Here is a 15,810-nt window from a genome sequence, read left to right on the forward strand (position 1 = left end):
CGTGAAATTTTGCACATTTTTAAAATTCTAAAATACAACTTGACCCCACACAACAAATCTCTACAAATATATGCATTATTATTAACTCATTTGCTCCCAAAAATGTATAAAAACGTTCTAGTTTAAATATTGCCATGGTCCCAAAAACGTATTTATACAGAAGACTTTCATACAACCTCTGACCTGAAGAGGTCACTTAAAGCAATGGTAGGTATTACAAAAAACGGCCAGCAGGTGGCAGCAGAGTATAAGAGGGCCATGTTGCAAAAAAACTATTTCCTCTAGTGTTTTAAACAGATTTGTAAATAATGTTGAAACTTGGCTATATTTTAATGCTAATGACTGCAAAACGGAAACAGATACAAATACATTTTTTCCTGATGAAAGAAGAGACTCTAATATTTCTTTTGGTAGGGTCCATGTTTTTAAAGCAATAGAACACAATATTCTGCGGGACTTCAAAATCCAGTAAAGCAGCCAATAGCGAAGGGGGTTGCTTCAGTGAAAATGGCTGGGCGTGAATGAGTTAAATTTATTACTGCTAAATTTTGACGTGGACGCGTCTGCTGCGTTTCAACTGGAATTCCCCCAGTACAGGCTTTCCAAGTAAGGGGCGGTCATTAATCAAGTGTTAAAAAAGATTAGTGGCGTTAAAGGAACTAAATTAACTCAAAATTAATGCAACAATTCGACACCCTTAGTCATAACACTAAAAAAAAGTATTCCATTCAACTGTCATTGTTTTATAGGCTAGTACCAAAAAATGCGTTCTACCACTAGTAGACGCACATGATTTGCTTTAGCATCCAACTTAGCATGTGATCCATGCTTTCATCGCTCTCATGTTTGTCTCTGTATAGATGTGGTGAGGACTCGCATCAGGCTCGCCAGCTTTTGTCTTTGACATTGGACCGCACCAGCCACACCCTACTGCTGGCCTTCCCGTCCTGCCTGGTCCGCGTGCCCACATCCCGTTGCCACCTGTATTCCCGTTGCATGAAGTAAGCAGCACTAGTTAACTTGGTTTGGGATCTCATTAGACTGTGGATGTACCTAATGTTGTGGCAGTTCAGTGAATATTATAATTCTGATGTTGTGTCAACCATGTCGCTTAGTTGCCCTTGAGATTTGAGTTTAATTAGTTCCGTGCCTATGCTGATAACTCAAAACATCTGTCCCCACTGAAATGAATGGAAATGTCATTAATCTGTTCCAGATCCCCTAAATAAAACAACAAATACTTGTTTTCTTGTTTTTTAATAAAGAAAATACTAGCACTCTGTAATATTGTACTTAACAAAACATATAGTAATAACATAATTAAATAGAATGTAAATAATTCAACAGTATGTGCATCACAATTAATTCATTGTGGCTCCTTCTGATGAGTGTGACTTGACCACCAGGTGGCAGTACAATATAGTTTTGCCGACAAACAAAATAAAGCGTTTCAGTCAAGTTCCGTGCAATAATATTGGTTGTTTTACACAGAGGATAAAGAATATATTTGAGCATTGTTACATTTAATGTCTGCTGGTGTTGCTGCAGCGTTTGCGTTCAAATATCTATTGCTGAAAGCAATATAACACCGTCACATTGATACTATTCGTTAGCCCATCTGTAATGTTTCCTATCATGAGTAAGCAATAGGCGAGTGGACTTAACGACAAAGTTTTGAGTGCAAAATGTTGCTAGCTTCAAAGTGAGCTGAGTTGAAATCAACATACAGTGCTTGCTCTCATCTTCAATTTTTTATTGCAAATCAATGCCAAAATAAATAAATAAAATCCAGATGGATCGTGTCCAAAAAATTTTCCAGATTCATGACAAATACCAAGATTGGATACAGAACATTTTGTGAATCTAATTCCCACACTAGCAATGTATTTGGCTTCAATATGTAAATAAATAACGACAAAATAAGAAAACAACGATTGCTCAACTTCTCACATAACAAATATGGCAAATAAATCACGCGTGCCTATTCTGACCTTTAAATCAATTGGGTCATATTTGACATTTGAGAACGGTGTAGCCAAGCAGATGAACTGCTGCTACATTGTTCACTTTATAGTCATGTTTGCAGCTCTCGCAGTTTTGGTCCATTTTCCATCACTTTCCACGGGGAGTAAGCAGAATGGGATCGCCTCTATAACATTTTTGATTATGTGTTTGCACGCAGGAGTTGCCTTGCCTCCAGGGACCCATACTGTGGCTGGACAAGAGGCAGCACCTGCTCTTTCCTTAGACCAGGAACCAGGTGAGGACATCGCACATGAATGCAAAATAACATATTTTGATATACAGTACAGGCCTGTTGATCAGTACAGGCTGTGTATGCTGTAAATTATATGTATGCTACTCAATATAGGGTAAAGATTAGTGAGGATATTTTCATGTTATTTACAAAGTATGTGGTTTTTGGTTTTACACTAAAAGGTACATTTTGCTGTATTAAAAAAAAAAAAGGCAATCCACTGCTGTGATGAAACGCTGATTAAACAAAAGACTACAAGTATGACATTATTGATAATATCATTTTTGCAAATAGGCTATAATAGTAAATTTTCCTGGGAAGATTAGTTGAGTCCGACACATTTCAGAAGAGAAAAATGAAGAATTATGTGAAGAGTAAATGTATCTACTTGGGAAGTGCTTTAATGAAGTGCTCTCACAGCACAACAAAAACATGAATTTTGATTAAAAATATTTAGTAGTGCATAAATCAAGTTCTCCCACTGCACAACAAAAACATAAATTTTGATTAGCATTAACTTTTGGTGAAACTACACCACATATTGTGCTCCTTGTTATAAAAAACCTGCAAGAGAAGTTTAAGTCATTGTACTTTTAAATTCATTTACGTTTTGTTGTTTTTTTGTTTTAAACTTTGCTTGTTTAAACCTGTTTATCCCCCCCCCCCAAAAAAAAAAATATATATATATATTTTATTTATTTTATTTTTTTTTTTCAACAGTTATCAGCACTAGTAGCAAAAACAAAAACCGCACAAATAATTTTGTTCTGAAAACTCTTCTGTCATCACATGCTTAGCTGACCGTGACACCTGACCTCCTTCTGGTCAGCGAGCTGAGGAGAAAATCAATACAAGCATCAACAGCATATCCTATTACAGCGAGTGACCTATCAATATGTGGGGAAAGCTGTTTCATTGATTATTCGCCCCAAATATCGCAATTTAAACCAGATGTACAAAGAGGTATCGATGCATCATGGTATCATGTTTGTTTTAGCATTCTGCAACCAAATGTGACGTGACTGATTGTACAGGACAGTGCAGGGATTCTGTGATCCCACTTGTGAAATGCAGAAGATTCCTGGGCTCAAATGTATCCATGTGTGATTTTTCTGTGATTACAGGCTTCCTTTTCAACAAGATGTAGAATATGGAAACACCACCTCCCATTTAGGAGACTGTGATGGTACGTGGCAGCAACGTGACCGCTTTGCTTGTGCTTGTAAACGAAACTAAATTGCCCTGAAGTAACTTCTTTGATCGTTGTTTGCTTAGCTAACTTTTCTCATATAGTGCGTTGGTTTGCCAAATATAAAGGGCTAAGAAAGCAGTGGGGAACAGATTTTCTTCAGTGATAGCCAGTGTTAGTTGTCAAATTGATGGATATCCAAACAATTGATCAAAATAAGTTAAATGTAAACAAATCCATTTCACCATTAGGTGCCTTTTTAAATGAACTTCATATTCATTGTAGTAAGTCGATGTTAGTGTGTTTGAAGTATTGGTCAAGCTCTCACACTTTTCTATGAATTAACTGCAAGTAAATAATGTACAGTACATGCAAACAAACAACAAATTTGAGCTTGCTGCAAGGTTACAATAGTTTTGGGTATTACATTATAGTTAGTATTTATTTCATTTTGACTTTTGTTTTTTAAATGTAGTTACTTGTAATTTTATTATAGCAGATTTGGTGTTTTTTTTTTTTCAAGTATGTTTCATTTAATTTTTTATTAGTTTTAGTATTAGTTTTTTTTTTTAATATATGAAGTATTTATCTAGTGCAAGAAACTACTATGGCTGTTTGACCTTCTTTCATCTGTACTGCCATATAGTAATACCAAAATAAATACATTTAAAATAAAACCTGAACGCTAAATGAAATAAATTGACAAAGACAAAAAAGAGACATTTTTTGCTGTAGTAGAAAATGTAGTTATTTTTCTAAAAGCGCGCTTTTTTTCAATTTTAGTTGTCGTTATTTTGTTAATTTTCATTGTTTATAATAACCTTGGCTTTCTGACAGTGTTGACATTTTTGGTGAATGTGAGTATTTTATGAGTATATGCTGGACCTTCACTTCACAATATGATTCGGTTAGCAAGCTTGCCCTGTTTACTAGATATATTTAGAATTTCTGAAAGATTTTTTTATATCATTTGATATTTCACTATGACATTGTGTATGTCAACAAGAAACTACACACATATGATGAAAGTTATGAAAAATAAATGTGAAAGTTAATTCTCCAATTAGCCACTGTCTTAGCTTCCATTTAAGGTGATTCTGATGAGGACACCAAAGGCACTTTATAGTTGTATTAGTGATACTGACCCAAATGATAGTGTCGTATATTCAGAAAAATCCGCGTTGATTAAATATTTTATAATGTATTTCCGATGTATACAGACAGTATATTGGTAGCATTAAACACTCATGACATTTGAAAAATACATACGTTGGTTTGCTGCTTATCTATGGCATAATAAGGAGTAAACATTTATTTGTATGGGTGAATGTGAGGCATTAACTTTGCGCACTTTGTAGTACGGCGCTTTACAATATTCAGTCCATTGACTTGCATTGTCTTGCAGGGCACATGTGCCACATTCATTATGGCAAATTCACTGACGTATCCCAGCAACGGGCCAACATGCTCAAGGCGGCGAATGGAAGTCTCTCCACCTAGTGGCTCAATCACTCATTGCATCCTTCCACTGCATGCTTGTCTCGTTTTTTTGGTGCAGCAAGAAACTATTCATGACATTCATTACATGCTTAATGTAATGTCATGTATTATACAACTTTCACTCTCTGCTCAGATAGTTTTATTCAACCTCAACACCAGTTGATGTTTGTGACGTCTTTGTCAGGGCTGATTGGTGTGTTCAGCTGGGATTGGGGTTTTTATGTTTGCTTGTTTTGCTTTGTTTTTTAGTTCAGTCTGACTTGCTTTGGGTCAGAAGTGTCCCACTGTGACAGTTTAATTAGGGAGGACGTGAAAGAGATGTAGCCGCCGACACAAGACTGCACAAGGAGGAACAACATCAATGCGAAGCCTGACGACATGCAAATCTTTTGCTCTTTCCTTTCTGAATCTGAAAGAGGGATTGAATTTAAAATAGGAGACTGCTTTTACTTCGGTTGAGGGACTCGCATGTCATTGTAACGGCAGCAGGGCCGGAGTGAGAGAGAGAGAGATTCTCATCCAGCTTTGGATACTAGAAACCCTTTTATACAGGATTAAGCATTTCCCCTTTTTTTGTGGGTGATTTAGTGAAAACTTTTAAGGTTTAAAGGAGTTTCTGTCACGCTTTCAGCGCATTCATTTGATCTCAATCTGATACGTGGGCTTCAGCATTTCCCCCTCTGTGAAACTGATAGCACAGCGACTCCTGAGCGAGAGACAAGCGTTGACTGCAGTTGGTGCAGATGGGAGTAATTAGAGCTGGGTGGAAACACTGAAGTCATGGTATGTTGTATGGAGAGAATCTCTGACTAAGCTGCACAATGGAAAGAATGAGGAGTGGGGAGAAGAAAAATAGGAGTCTGTGTGCTGCATTGGTCTGAGTCCTTGATGACAAGTGCAGGATTCTTCCAACCTTTTTGAGCCGGCCGAGTCTCAAGGCCGCGCTGGAGAGAAGCTATTGTGTAATATAAATCATCTCTCCTAATAGTTCTACGATGAAAACGAACGGCAGTTTGGAGTAGAGGTATTGATTTATTTTGGTAAATTAAAGCTCAGCGGCTACACAATGAGAAGAAAAATGTTTCCCTGTGTACACATTACAGACTCGTAGCTTGGTATTCTCATCCATTTATTTTCTATCGCTTGTCGGGTTCAGGCTCACATGCAGCGGGGCGTACAACAACATTTCAACATCGTCACTGAGTGGGAACTAAATGCCGGTAGCAGCACTGGTGACTTCAAAATGACAAATGGGGAATCCATTGTTTATTGGTCTTGATTTAGTATTTATGTATCTTTTAAATCTTCATGCTTATAATAGCAAAACTATGCATGTGAGGTGCTATTATTATTTCATCCACTTGGGGTCGCCACTATCACTTTCTACAGTACTCTACTGTCTGTCCCTATTGCTGACTGAATAGATGTGACTTTAAAAGGAGGGCCTAGCTAGCCTGTTGAGGAAGATCGGAGTCAGCGAATGAGAGTGCAGCTAACCGTTAGCCAATCTGTGTTGAGGGATGCATTGTAACTTGTGGCAAGCAGCAGTGTTTTTTATTATTATTATTTTTTAGCTTTGTTTAATAAAGCTCTTGAAAGTGCACCGACAACTTTGTATATCATCGACCACCGGTGGACGGATTACAATTCGTTCTAACTAGCAGTGGTAAGCTATATTACATTTACCAACACTTTACCAAAGAAGTGCACTTTTGTAACTTAAGGCAATTGTGCTTTGCAAAATGCACATCCCATCTTAGTTTCTTTTAACAAGTGTGAAATAATCCCAAACTTTGGACATTCTTTGTCTTTTTACACACTTGTTCCTCCATGTGGAAAAAAAATGATCATCACAAATTCTGCAATACATAAAAAAAAGAAGATCTGTATGATTTAAAATATGCAATATAGTGTCGCCATACTTAACTTATTCACTGGCATTGACGACTATAGACGTCAAAAATTCATGTGAACTATTTCTATTAGTTCATTTCATTTAGTTTTTTTTAATGAAAACCTCGATTTTTTTATTGTACATTTATAACAGATATAAAATTATCATGCCATTAATTACGATTAAGCGGCCCTTATTTATTATATATATTTTTTTAATTAGGCCCGTCAGGCGATTAATTAATTAATCAATCACATGACTTCACTTGTTAGCTAACGATTAATCACAAATTTTATATCTGTTCTAAATTTACAATATTTTTTTTCTAGGTTTTCATACTCTTGTTAGCAAAAGTGGAAAGAAATGTTAAACTAATAGAAATAGTTCAAAATCATTTTTGACGTCTAAAGCCGTCAATGGCAGTGAATGAGTTAATATTGTGACTAGCAGTTGTTTCTCACAATATTCACGATGCTAATGATTCCCAATCAGTGTCGCAGCAATAGTATATCAGCTATGTGTGAAACTCGGATCAATCCCAGATTTCACAATGAGTAAGTACATTTTTTAGTACATTGGGATAAGATCATCAGTATTTGACTATAAAGTGGGACCTTGACTTTTGTATGCATTTACTCAAACAGTATTTATCCAATAAATTTTCTGAAATGTCATTAATTCACTTCAGCCATTTTCACTGAAGCAACCCCCTTTGCTCATGGCCCACAGAATATTCTGTTCTATTGCTATAAAAACATGGAACCTACAAAAAGAAAGATTAGTCTCTTCTTTCATCAGGGGAAAAAAAAGTATATTTGTATCATTATTCACAAATCTGTTGAAAACAGAGGAAAAGAGCTTGTTGCAACATTGTCCTGGCTGATATCTTATACTCTGCTGCCACCTGCTGGCCATTTTTGTAATAACTACCATTGCTTTAAACAAAGTCTTCATGTCAGAAGCTGTATCATAGCCTTCTGTATGCTCTAGTATGAAAAAAAACTAATAAATATATTTTTGGGAGTGCAAAGTATTAAAAACGTATTTTGGTTTACATTTTGGGTTTGAGTGAGGTAATTTGTTTTTTAATATATACTTATCGACAATTAATATGCAGCTTTCTGCTATTTTCAGTCCAGACCAGTCTCTATTCCCCTAAAATTCTTGAAGAAATAGGGATAACCTCCAATATGCGTTTTCCATAAAAAAAGGGATTGCCTACTCCTCCAACATTTTAAAAAATATATATTTTTAAATGTATTTGAAAAACAATTTATTTGAACATGTATAATCCTGAAAAATAGAGTACAATACAGTAACAAGTAATCGGCCATTGTGAGTATGTGGGGCCCGCTGTCTCTGAAGTTTGCTCAGAACTGAAATTTTGGCCCACAACACGAAGCCAACATCGACCAAGCAACAGCTGGAGACTCAAAAACTCGGTTAATGAGTTTTTTTTGTGCCATTTTTTTTTAAAATTATTTTTATTTTATTTACTGTGTATTTATCATCCTAAGAACCGCTTCTCCTTCTTTAGGTATCCTGCAGCAGAGTCTTCTCATTGAACCCGAGAGTCTCGTCTCCCTCAATCTCCTTGTGGCTTCTGCAGTGTCGGCGTTCACCATCGGGGCGGCGCTCTCGGGCCTCGCCGTCTGCTGGATCATGGCCCACAAGCCCAGCAACCGTCGCCATGGCAACACCACCCAGTCGTCCATCCAGCGGCGTGAAAGAGGCCTATTAAGTAACGCCGGCGGAATGGGAGGCTCCGTGCTCAGCGTGACGCGGCAGGGAGGCGGAGAGCGCACCTGCACTCAGAGCGGGGAGACCCTCTTTGTGATGCCCAACGGCTGGGTCAAATCCGGGGAGCTTGACCCCGGTTTCCTCCCCACCCCGGAGCACACGCCCCAGCAGAAACGAAGAGGCCTGCGCCTGTCTGACTCCAACTCCGGAGGATGGGACACCAGCCAGACCTACTTGGGGGGCGGATCCGTGGGTCTGGGCTCCCCCTGTCGAATGCCCCCCTCAGTTTATCTGACCACCAGACTGTTCCAGCAAGGGGGAGGCAGCCGGCACGGCGGCGAGTGCCGGGGGAATGACACCCCCCGACAGCACTACGTCTGCTTGAGCAGGCAGGAGAAAGGAGTAAAGGGGACGCCCAAAGCCCCCTTGAGGAAGTCCGCAGGGGAATACGTGTACCCCATGACGCCCCAGGACTCGCCTGAGCGTCGGCGGGTGGTCTCGGCGCCCAGCGCGCCGGCCGAGTGCGGCGAGCCTCTGCCTTTGCGCTGGCCGGCCCCGGAAGGCTACATCCTCAGCAGCCACGCCATGGTGCCCGTCGCCTTGCCCCCTCCCTCAATGGCTGCCCCCAGCGTTCAGACGTACATGTCCCAACAGCACACCCCCGCTCTCACCAGGGCCCTCCTGAGGGGGGCTTTGGAGCGAGGGGAGCTGGGAGAGCTGGTGGACCTCAGCCAGCTGATGAGTAAGAAGAACTGCAATGACAGGACTCAGGCTGGCCAGTGACCAATGAGGAAATAAAGGGCCTGCGTGGGCACCTTTTCCTTCAGCCTCACCCCCCCCCCCCCCCCCCCACACACACACACATACCCTCTCGTCTCTGGATCTTTTTTTTGTTCATCGTCATTCAAGCCCTCTGTCTCAGGCGAGCCCCTCTTCCCCAATGGCGAGGCTCGAGTTATGACTGGCTACTCCGCCTGCCAATCTTTTACTGGCTGGCACTAATTGGCCAAACGGATGGAGGTTGTTGCTGTTGCTGTGTCTGCATTGCAGAGCTGCCTCCTCGCCTGCCAAACACTCTCCAAGTCTGCAGGCAGAGGGCACAAGAAAGAAAGAAAGAAAGAGAAAGAAAGAAAGAAAGGCACTAAGAGGCTGCTCTCAGTGCATGCAAGGGAAGCAAGCTAACAAAACTGGGATGCTGGTTGCCTCAGTTATACTAAATGGACAAAAGTCTTGGGATGCACATCATGATAAGTTATTCCTGGAAACACATTGGGTACTTGGGAATTCAATCCATCTCTTAATACCACCACTATCACATCGCAATTATAGAAACTATCAATGTGAGACAAAAATGCAATATAAAAGCACATAATTGTGCCACGTATGTTATCCAGCGCAGTTCACAAACAATATTCATCTCATAGCATTACAAAAGTATGTAACATTAATCGTATTTTCCGGATTAGAAGTCACACTTTTGTTTCATAGGTTGGCTGTTCCTGAGACTTATACTCCAAAACAACTTATACATGACAAAATTAACCCGGAGGTGGAGGGGGGGTTATATCATTTCACAGACAGCCACAAGAGGGCACTCTAGAGTTACGCACCGATATCTCCTACTGCTTAACAATTGACTATTAAAACAATAAACGTTAGCTTGCAAAGACAACTGAGAACGACTGAACACAAATGCCCCCCCCCCCCCCAAAAGAAAATCATATTCTACAGACTACAAGCTGCAAGTAGTGAACCTATGCAGCCTGTTCTCTATTATTTTATTAATGTTATAACTTGCCTTCAAAGATGACATAATGTTTGTTTTTGGTCAAGTAATTTGTTTAAAAATAATAATAATAAATGTCGTTACGCTTGCATAATGACAATAAAGATTCTTGAAGTAATTTTTAAAATAAATTACCCACAAATTTTTTTACTTATACCCCAGTGCAACTTATGTATTTTTTCTACCTAATTAGGTATTTTTGACCTAGTGCGATTTATAGTCCGGAGCTTCCATCTTCAACAGAGATGCTGATTATTAAATGAATTAATGTTTGCAGAACTTGGCTTTAACAGTCTGCTTTTCAGTTTTGCTGTAAATACTAATCGGAGGATGGAAAAAATTCTGACAAATTCTGGCACCAAAAATCTGCTCTTGCCATTCATGATCACATTAACAAGCAAATACTCACATTTGTTTCTTATTGTACTTTTCCCAAAAAACACTTCACAGTACACAGTTCTTTTTTTGTTTAGAAGAGTTTACTTCAACTTCCAGGTTCCCTTGTCATATCCTGGCCAATGGTGGAATCCATGCTGTTTTTCTTGCTATGGTCCAGTAGATCCATCTGGATTGTTATACCAGCTAGCTAGCACTACGTAAACTAAGCTGTCATCTCTGAAGTGGCCAGACACGTTACTGTTGTGACGGCGTGAGATGAGATGCCAGTAGTGAAGACTGATTGACTGACTGTAAATGAATGTAATGCTCATTAGCCGGCTAAATATTCCAATATTCATACAAACAATTCCGGGTATCCGGCTCGAAGGCGGTACAATTTGCATGTGCCACTCCCACAGGCATACGTCACACATACTTAGAAGTGAGAGACGCAACAATACCATGGCCTGTTCTGAATCCAATCTGAAAATTCTAATTCCACATTTGTTTTTAATGGCCAATTCACATCTGTAATCGAGTCACCACCGATTCAAGCTATATTGATTGTGAAGCCCTGGGCGGATTAGATTAACATGGCAACACTCTACATTTTCAGTTCCTTTATTAACTCATTCACTGCCATCGACGGCTATAGACGTCAAAAATTAATTTTAACTATTTCTACTAATTTAACATTTTTCCCACTTTTGTTAACAAGAGTATGAATACCTAGTATTTTTTTAATTGTATTAGAACATCTATAACATCTGTTATTAATCGTGAGTTAACTAGTGCAGTCATGCGATTAATTACGATTAAAAATTGTAATCGCCTGATGCCCCTAATTTTTATTCATCTTTTCTTAAAAAAAAAAAAGATTATTATTTTTATTTATTTTTAATTAAAAGAAAATATTATTAAAAAAATAGGGGCAATCTTAATCTTTTCTTAAAAAAAAAAAAATATTATTAGTATTATTTTTTTAATTAAAAGAAAAAATTATTAAAAATTAGGGGCACAGGCGATAAAAAATTTATAATCGGAATTAATTGCATGTCTTCACTAGTTAACTCACGATTAATCACAAATTTTTCTATCTGTTCTAAATGTACAAAAAAAATCTAGGCTTTCATACTCTTGGTAACAAAAATGGAAAAAAAATGTTAAACTAATAGAAAGAGTTCAAATAAATTTTTGACGTCTATTGCTGTCAATGGCAGTGAATGGCAGTGAATGAGCTAATGGTCAGTCGTCCCAATTCTTTTGTCCAATTTATACTTAAGTACTTCATTTTTTTTCAAGGGAGGGGACAATTTCTGGATGTTCTGAACTCATTTGTTGATGTCTGTGTCGTATCTATCAGAATAATGTTGCCTGAAAGAGTCGTGTCATAGACGCCAATGCAGCTCAACTTTGGGTTGTTTATTACCGATCATCGATGCCCGTATCTAATCGGTATGACTGCATCCATTGCCCTCCACCTGTTGGCATGACTTACAATGGGGAATTTTGCAAAGTACACCTTGCCTGAACATGTCAAGCTTTCGGTGTCTCATCAGAAGTCAAAAACTGAAGTTGTCATTGACTATAAACAGAAAGCCAAAGGAGAAGCTGCATCTGCTTCCTCTTTTGCTGCACTTATACATTTAAGTGGTGACTGTGGTTATTTAGTGTTGGATGCATACGGGCAGGGCGGCATGTGTGTTGAATGCCTACAGTAGTCCGCCCTGCCTCATAGCGATGCAGGATCATAACTCTTGGAAGAGAGGAGAGCAGGACTGAAATGTCAGCACTATTCCTGCCAGCCGCATGCTCTGTGTAATGATGTTGTCGGCATCTGACTCGCCCATTGCTCTTTTCATCCCCCCTCCGCTCCATGTACTACTTAATGACTAATAATTCCACAAGGGTGTCCGGAAAGGTTTGCACCAAAACAGTGTACTGAGCAGAACGCCAGACTAGGACAAATGTGTAACCGATGTAACTGGGAATGCCTTGTCTTTTTTCCCCCCACAAATCACATATTCATTCATGCCACATTACTGAACACGATCCAGCACTTAATGGGTACGAATTTCCCCGGGAAGCCCACAGAGGGTCAAGGTCTCGCAGACGTGATGCAGAACAAAGTGACAGTTACAGAGGCAGTGATGGAAACTCCAATGCCAGAAGGGGTAATGGAAATGCCCCCAGCAGGCAAATGGGGCCATAAATTCCATAACATCAAAGTGTCGAGTCCCGTGAAAGTCAGCACTTATATCAGTACAGCATTGAGACGGATGCTGTGTAAAAAAAAAAAAAAAAGAAAAAAAGATGAAGACGAGATAAGCAAAAGCTGGAATAAGAATGTTTTTTTAAAGCCGACTTACAGCGGGTGGCCTTGGTGTGTGCGCCAATAATGTGGTTTATATGTACCTGTACATAGTAAGGTTCAGTTAGAGCTTGAATGCAAAGTCATGTCATTATTGCTCTGAATGTAAAATAAAAGTACTCACCTGCCTGTTTTAATAAGTACGCCAAAGCTGCAATTCAGCCATAGTTAAAAAATAAATAAAAATAAAGTCGGCAATTCCTTTTGGATTGAATCGTAAGATTTTCATTTATTTTACTGGAACCTTCCTTAACTCATTCACTGCCATTAATGGCTATAGACGTCTAAAAATCATTTGAACTATTTCTATTAGTTTAACATTTTTTTTACTTTTGTTAAGATATGAAAACTTGGAGAAAGAGAAAAAAAATTACATTTTGAACAGATGTAAAAATTGTGATTAATCATGAGTTAACTAGTGAAGTCATGCGATTAATTACGATTACTAATATTAATTGCCTGACGCCCCTAATTTTTAATCTTTTCTTTTTTTTAAAGAAAAAAGATTACTATTAATCACATGACTTCCCTAGTTAACTCACGATTAATCACAAATTTTACATCTGTTCTAAATGTACAATTAAAAAAAAGTTCTATGTTTTCTTACTCTTGTTAGCAAAAGCGTTAAGCTAATAGAAATAGTTCAAATAAATTTATGGCAGTGAAGGAGTTAAGAGGCCGTTACTACTAAAATACACTGCACACAAAAAAAACAAAGGGAACACAAAATCATCTCAGTATCACTCCTTGTCCGTCAAAATTCTCGGGTATCGAGAAGAAATTAGGATTGTCAATCAATTTCAACTGCTGTTGCGTGAACGGCACAGTTGGCAAGGAGAGAGTTCAAGGGTAGGTTTACAGGTGGTGCTTTTTTTTTTCACCACTAGTGGGCGCATGAAGCAGCATCTGCAGCCCACAGAAGTAGATGGCAGCTGATAGGCCAGCACAACAGTAAAAGTGGAAGGGGGCCAACGAAACGTACGGGACATAATGTACGGTAACGTACAGACAGAATGTACAGTAAATACGTTACGTCCACGTCTCGCCACAGACTGTCCAGGAACTTACATGAACCTGGTCAAGAAATCCCAAAAGGAAATCTTCTGTCATCTCATCAGGAACATGCCCAGACATAAACACTACTGAGCCACATTTTGGGTTGTCTGGAGGAAATTTACTCAACTGGTGATGATATTTTTCCATTTTTGATTTTGAGTAGGATTCTGAATCCAGCTTTCAGACGGTTCATAATCGGGAGTTACGCCATTTTGTTGTCAACAAATGACATTATGTAATCATTCAGTGAGCTCTGGGATGTGTCAGTCAGGTGTTCCCTTTATTTATTAACTTCTTTTTTTTTTGCTGTTAACCTCATGACAGGAGGAGTGATGATATTAGTCGACTGTATATTTTCAGCAACACACTCAATTTGCCGGTGTCTTCATTTCTTGTGTGCCAAAATCCTCTTCTTAAGAGTGTTTTACTGATGCCTGTTTACAAAAGCAAAAAAACTTGTGTTTAAGTGCCATGATGACCATTTTAGCCAGCGGTGCAACCACTGTTGACTAAAATTGTACTTATTGCAGTATGCTATGTGAGATATATGCCTTTTGAACATTACGTGCTGAATGTTTTTTTCTGTTTCATGTGGGGCTTGTACTGTTGACGTGCATCTGCAGTGATGCAAGCAACGGTGGTTAAAAGTCGTACGATAGCAGCTGTATTGTACTGTAAATATGTATACAGACACTTTGTGGATACGCTTTATGATTATACTCGTGATATGAACATGACACAAACTGTGGATATGAAATGTAAATGGACGGACTGTGGGGGCATCTTCTCTTTTTGTGCCATATTTGTCATCCGTTTTTTTTTTTTTCTTCTAGTGGTTGTCACACGGTGTGCCAGTCAAATGCCATGTTGAAGGATTTTGAATATATTTGTCAGCATCCCATCCCGGGAGAACTTTTTATTTTATTTTATTGGCTTTATGCTGTGCAGTAATAGATAAGCACAATGGCTTTTTTTTGTTGCAATTCCACAGCTGTAACATTTGTAAATAATGTAAATAATAACCTTGTAGGTACACTGTTTGGTTTGGGGGCAGATGGTTCTTTCCCAAGACAGAGAAAAACTGAAGTGGGAGGGGTTTATTTGTATTTTTTTGTTTCCTTCTGTGCCAATGCTGTGAATAAGATGTATGTAAAGTATTTATGTGACTTTGGCTGAATGCTGACTTCAGCCCTTTCCTGTTATTAGAATAGCGATGCGGGCCTGATCTCAACCAGAACTGAGCCATTTGCCTGCCTTCGGAGTTTTTGCAGTTGCGAAAATACTTCTGTGATCATAACCATCAATCTTTGGAGTACTGCTATTAAATGTAAATATATCATTTACCGCTATTATGTTGCATTTTGTGCTGAATGTGCACGTGGCCTACATGTATAGTGTATACCAGGATTCTATTTGTAGATCTTGACATTTTAAAACAAATGTTATGATAGTAGTCATCATTTTTCTCTTATCTAAATGACAAAAACACATCAGTTACGAGGCAGTAGATTTCCTACAGTTACTTTGTTAAACACAAGAGGGGGCTAGATGCTGTCTGAGCACATTAGGCCTTACTGCAGAAACGTCAGACAGGACTTCCCTTGGGGGCTGATGAATTAATTGACTGCACAAAAATATT

The 15,810-nt window shown here is 38.7% G+C and overlaps 1 protein-coding gene across 2 annotated transcripts in view; it reads left to right on the plus strand.

Moving 5' to 3' along the window:
* Positions 1-15,520, plus strand: part of LOC144043765 (semaphorin-6B-like) — a 50,071-nt gene extending 34,551 nt beyond the window's left edge. For both annotated transcript variants that reach the window (XM_077557725.1, XM_077557726.1), the window contains 4 exons: positions 861-1,001; positions 2,183-2,260; positions 3,382-3,443; positions 8,378-15,520. In XM_077557725.1, coding sequence (XP_077413851.1) covers positions 861-1,001; positions 2,183-2,260; positions 3,382-3,443; positions 8,378-9,363 — 1,267 coding nt within the window. In that variant the 3' untranslated portion in view covers positions 9,364-15,520. The remainder of the gene's footprint in view (positions 1-860; positions 1,002-2,182; positions 2,261-3,381; positions 3,444-8,377) is intronic.
* The last annotated feature ends 290 nt before the right edge of the window (positions 15,521-15,810 follow it).

The sequence above is a fragment of the Vanacampus margaritifer genome, chromosome 2 (genome assembly GCF_051991255.1).
Source record: "Vanacampus margaritifer isolate UIUO_Vmar chromosome 2, RoL_Vmar_1.0, whole genome shotgun sequence".
NCBI classification, from domain to species: domain Eukaryota; kingdom Metazoa; phylum Chordata; class Actinopteri; order Syngnathiformes; family Syngnathidae; genus Vanacampus; species Vanacampus margaritifer.